This window comes from Mastomys coucha, unplaced genomic scaffold (genome assembly GCF_008632895.1).
Source record: "Mastomys coucha isolate ucsf_1 unplaced genomic scaffold, UCSF_Mcou_1 pScaffold16, whole genome shotgun sequence".
NCBI lineage: Eukaryota > Metazoa > Chordata > Mammalia > Rodentia > Muridae > Mastomys > Mastomys coucha.
This window is the reverse complement of record NW_022196898.1, coordinates 89,457,196-89,462,519: the sequence shown is the minus strand read 5'-3', so window position 1 is coordinate 89,462,519 and position 5,324 is coordinate 89,457,196. Positions and strand designations below refer to the sequence as shown.

General features: G+C 41.3%; 1 protein-coding gene across 3 annotated transcripts in view; it reads left to right on the top strand.

Annotated features, from left to right (window-relative positions):
- Positions 1–5,324, top strand: part of Pdlim5 (PDZ and LIM domain 5) — a 163,924-nt gene that overhangs the window by 153,643 nt on the left and 4,957 nt on the right. For all 3 annotated transcript variants that reach the window (XM_031375680.1, XM_031375679.1, XM_031375678.1), the window contains 3 exons: positions 241–421; positions 2,280–2,400; positions 4,792–4,907. In XM_031375680.1, coding sequence (XP_031231540.1) covers positions 241–421; positions 2,280–2,400; positions 4,792–4,907 — 418 coding nt within the window. The remainder of the gene's footprint in view (positions 1–240; positions 422–2,279; positions 2,401–4,791; positions 4,908–5,324) is intronic.

Genomic DNA, 5,324 nt, shown 5'->3' with positions numbered 1-5,324 from the left:
TCCTGTGCAGTCAACAGTACCACCACACTCAGTCCTGTGCAGTCAACAGTACCACCACACTCAGTCCTATGCAGCCAACAGTACCACCACACTCAGTCCTATGCAGCCAACAGTACCACCACACTCACTCCTAAGAAGGAAATTGAGAGACAGCTGACTAGACATATGTGGAAAGGGGCTCTTTCCAGGACAACAGAAGCTTTCATCTGTGAGTCAAATTGGTCTCTTTCCTTTTGGCAGGGGACCTTTTCTTGTGGCTCTGGGGAAGTCCTGGCATCCAGAAGAATTTAACTGTGCTCACTGCAAAAACACAATGGCCTACATAGGCTTTGTAGAGGAGAAGGGAGCACTGTATTGTGAGCTATGTTATGAGAAGTTCTTTGCTCCTGAATGTGGCCGGTGCCAGAGGAAGATCCTTGGAGTGAGTATATTGGAAACTACTTCATTTCTTGTGTATCTTAAAGCCATGTAGATCTTGTAATAAAACCTTTTCATTATTTTTACTGTTTTTTTCTTCTTGCTTTATCAGCCCTTTCTGCTTTCATTAGTAGTGTTTATTATTTAAAAAAAAAAAAAAAAAAAAAAAAACTTTCTAAACAGACCTCTAAAGGAAAATATCAGACTCATGGGGTTAGTTGTCCTTGGTTTTGTCTTACTGAGTGCTGGCTTGTCTGGTGAAAGTCTACCTCTATGGGAAAAATAAATGACTGTGGGTGTGCTACCTCGGCAGGACCATGTTTGCTCAGGAATAAAGAGGTCGCCCAGGACCACACACATGAGCTCTCAGAACCCACACCTTTGCTGGTTTAAATTAAATTCCATAGCTTTTATAAGAGTAGCTTTCCCTACTTGTCAGAGTTCAAGCACAGGCCACTGATCTCATGAAATATATAAAATATGTAAAATGTGAACCTTATAATATTTTTATTTAAATGAATATAATGTTTAAAATGTGACTTTAGTGATAGAAGTGAAAATGTGATAGGAAAAGCATTTCATGCTGTTCTTTCCTTGGCAAAAGTACTTAATAAATAATGATGAATAAATGTCTGTCCTGTCATGTAACATCCAGTTATCAATGACATCATAAGAGTCAGGCACCTACTATAGGTGACCAGTGGTGGGAATTTGATTTTTAGAAGAAACCAACATTCTTAGCTTTAACATGTAAAAGTAGAAATGGCTTTGCTGAATTCTATCTACTCCTCTTAATATGAAATACAATAATGAAACTCTAGAAAAATGTGATTTACTGAGGACATGCTTAAGTAGGTCTGAAATTTTAAAAGTAGTTTCACTTGTAAGTATGCCACCTGACCTGTTTCTGTGGTATCATTTTGTACACTGTTGGTCATAACGTGGTATAATGGCTAGCCTGTTTCTTTGTAAATGCTGACAGATAATCAGTTAGTAAACTATATGTTATTATACCAACTTAGTGAATAAAAACATTCTTTGTATCACAGAATAATTAATAAAAGTCGATAATAGTTAAAAGCCATAAGACTCTAGAAGGAGAAAGTAAAAATTTCCATGGTAGGGGGTGTTCTTCGGAAATTATTTTTTTAATTGCTTTACCTCTTCTCAACTTAAAGGAACAAACAATTCTTAGAAAACAAACAACCGCAAACCTCTTAATGATTAAACTGCCTCTCAGATCTCTTGGAGTGTTTGTCCAGAAGGCCATTATGGACTAGGACCCTCGCTGTTGTGATGCGCGTGTTACTGGTGGACTGAGTGAGCAGTACAGTCGGTAGGCTAGCTGACTCCCAAAGCTAAACACTCAACGAGCTGATTGGATTACTCTGATTACATTATTGCTTCCATAATGCACTGCAGTTGAGGTTTGTTTTAGTTTTTAAATGCCTCCCCCTCCATGACATTTTCAAGATAATGCCATGCACGTTTCTTTTTTTGTTTTGTTTTGTTTTTTGTTTTTGTTTTTTTTTATTTTTGAGTTAATGCGTCCTGACACGCTTTGAAAGAAAGTGGAAGGTGTTGTAGCAACCACTTGTGGGGATACTTCCCTCTGTGTATGAAGGTCAGTGACAGTGACTATTCTTTAAGTTTATGGGTTAGTATCTATGAAAAGCACACATATTACAGTAGCTTCTAGTGACGCTGAATCTGCCACTGGGCATCTCTTGCTTCTCTGATGAGAAGTTCAAGACAACTATGAAATCCGTATGTCTACTTTGAGTTAGCATGTTACAGCAGTTAGAGTGGATGCTGGTGTGTATTGTGCTCCTTCTTTAAATCCATCCACCTTTCTATAACAGGAAGTCATCAATGCTTTGAAGCAGACCTGGCATGTGTCCTGTTTTGTGTGTGTGGCCTGTGGAAAACCCATTCGTAATAATGTTTTCCACTTGGAAGATGGCGAGCCCTACTGTGAGACAGGTGAGACAATAAGCCATGAGCGCCTCAGGGAAGAATGAGGCTGAGCCACTTACCTTGCTATAAACTTGAAAGGAAAGTTAGGACCAATAAGCTCTCATAATTGTTTTAGAAGTATCACATATTACTCTAAATATATAGCAAAGCAACAACAATAATAATAACTGTTTGTAACTTTGTCAAGACAAACTTCTTATGAATTTAAGATTAGCGCTTCTTAATAGGAAAAATATTATGTTTGAATCTCCCATTGTTTATAGATATGTTTTATCCAAAAGAAACCCAAAAGTAATAAATACCAAGTGCTTACAAACATAAGAAATGTTCAACATTCGGATGTTACTGCTTTGCTTTCTAAAGCCACAACCATGAAAATAAATGTGAAATCCTTTGCTACCGTTACCGACTAGAAGAGTAATGCTTAACTCTGGCTTCGGCTGCTCCCTGGTAAAGTCAGTCTGAGTAATTTCAGTCCCGAGCACCCGTCCCTTCTGTTTGTTTTCTCATCTCAACCCCAGCACTCGCTTTTCCTTCACACACCTGCAGTGAGCTTCCTTACTGTTTGTTCTTTATTCAGATATTGCTTCCACCATACATATTTCAAAATAGGAAGCGTGCATTCCTTTATTCTGCCTGTACTAACTACCATGAACTGCATTCCCACTGTTGAGCCTCAGTCGTACTTTAGACTGAGGTTACAAGTGTGGTCCTAGAGGAAGGGCCTTTGCACAGTGCTGAGGCTCGGGAGGCCATCAGCTCTTGCCTGAAGCTGGTCCAGCATCTCTTGCCTGTTGGCTCGCACTGCTCTGACTCTCACCTTCCCCTCAGCCTCTTAGCTAGAGAGGGTTTGGCTCTATTCCAGGCTGTCCACCAGGAAGCCCAGAACCTCCAATAAAATACCCCGTGGGTTGTTAGCAGTAAAGTTGCTTGTAAACTGCTTACCGTTCTGTGAATATCCCATGTTTTGCAGCTACTTTCTTTTTTTCTTGAAGAAAGACATGGTTTTTGTTTAGTTGATTGGCTAGCTCAGGAGTTTTAGCAGCTTTGCAAAGCACTCTAAGTGTACCAGAGTGTACCAAAGCATACCTGGCCTGTGATGTTTAATATACTTTAAAAGAAATCAAGACATAAAACTAATGCATTACCTGCAGAGGGGGAATTATGATCTAATTTTTACTCTTTTTCCTTAACCTTCAACCAGTCTGAGCAGTTACTGAGCGTTCATCTCTGCCGATGGCTGCACAGTCCACCGTCCAAAGGCCTAGCAGTCCTCTCTTTTTCTGTTCCTCCAAAACCCAATCTAACAAGTAATCTCTGGCATCCCACCTCCAGAGGGTACTGGACAGGCGTCTCCATCCATCTCCAGTGTCACCACCATGTCCAGCTTGACCTCCAGAGGGTACTGGGCAGGCATCTCCATCCATCTCCAGTGTCACCACCATGTCCAGCTTGACCTCCAGAGGGTACTGGACAGGCGTCTCCATCCATCTCCAGTGTCACCACCATGTCCAGCTTGTTTTTGCTCTGGGCCTGGACTTCCCAATAGCATCTGTGGAGAAATCAGGGCACTGTCAACAACGCCAGTCAGATTGTGCTTGTGTCCTGTGAATGGCACCGTCGTCCTCCTGGCTAGAACCTGCTTTATGGGCTTTTTACTTGCTGCCCCTTACATCTTGACCTGAGATTTAACCCACACTTTATCCCTTTGTTTTTTATTTCTGACTCCAGTGCCTTCTTACAGTTTCTTCTGACTGATCTCAGTGGGATTCTTCAAGTTCCATCATCACCATCAGATTCCCCTAACCTTCCTAGTGTACACTCCCTAATGTCCCTATCACAGCACTTCTTTGTTTTTGCCTTGTCATACTTATCACAGTCTTAGCCGAAGTCACCTGTCCTTTGTGCCACTGTACCTCTGCGGGTCCTGGAACACTGCCCAGTAGAGTCTCTGGATGTGAATTCAACACTAAAGCATGTTTGCCTAGCGCCGCACATTATAGAATCCCTTCCCTCCAACTTCAGCTATATTGACAGTACTAAAGGCCAAAACTTGGATCATAGGCCAGCACAACAGTGGTGGAATCTCATAAAAGAGAATAAAAATGTGGGAAAGAAAAGCCGTACATCTCAAGCATTCTTATTTAGTAAAGAAAGAAAGAACAAGGACCCTCTTCAGAGATTATACTGTCTCTTATCCAACCCAGTGAGGAAATCCTGACCAAGCTGCCCCATGGTGGGGGGGAGGGTAGAGGGGGGGCAAATAATGCGTTCCTCACATCCACCTCAGTCTTAACCTTTGTAGCTTGTGTAACTTCCATCTTACCACTGTTTCCTGTGACCTGCAATTCCAGTGCCTCACCATGTTTAAATTCCATCTCTCCTTACTTGGTGCAGACTACTATGCCCTCTTTGGAACAATATGCCGTGGATGCGAATTCCCCATAGAGGCTGGTGACATGTTCCTGGAAGCCCTGGGTTCCACCTGGCATGACACTTGCTTTGTGTGCTCTGTAAGTAAACCGTACTGTCCTGGTCAAAGCTTAGTGCTTGATAGGCCAGGGTCGGGGGTTGGGGGGATCCAGAGGCCAGCTCTCAGAGGGGATAGGGTGGGGAGAATGCTGTCAAGGGGCACCTGGAGAGGGGCAACATTTGGGATGTAAACAAATAACTAATTTCTTTAAAAAAATGCTTAGTGCTTAATGGGAATAACAGTCCTTTGGTTTTCCCATTCCTCAGAGCTAAGGAACAGTGGTTTTTGATGTTCTTAAAAGTTGGATTTGAAATTATTTGGCATATAATAGGATTTTACCCTTTAATGAATTGTTCTCTCTAAGGAGAAGGTATTTTTTTCTTTTTTTAATATTAGTTAACTTCTTACATTCTTTTATTAAACAGTTTAAGGTTTTCTTTTTTTTTTTTTTTTTTTT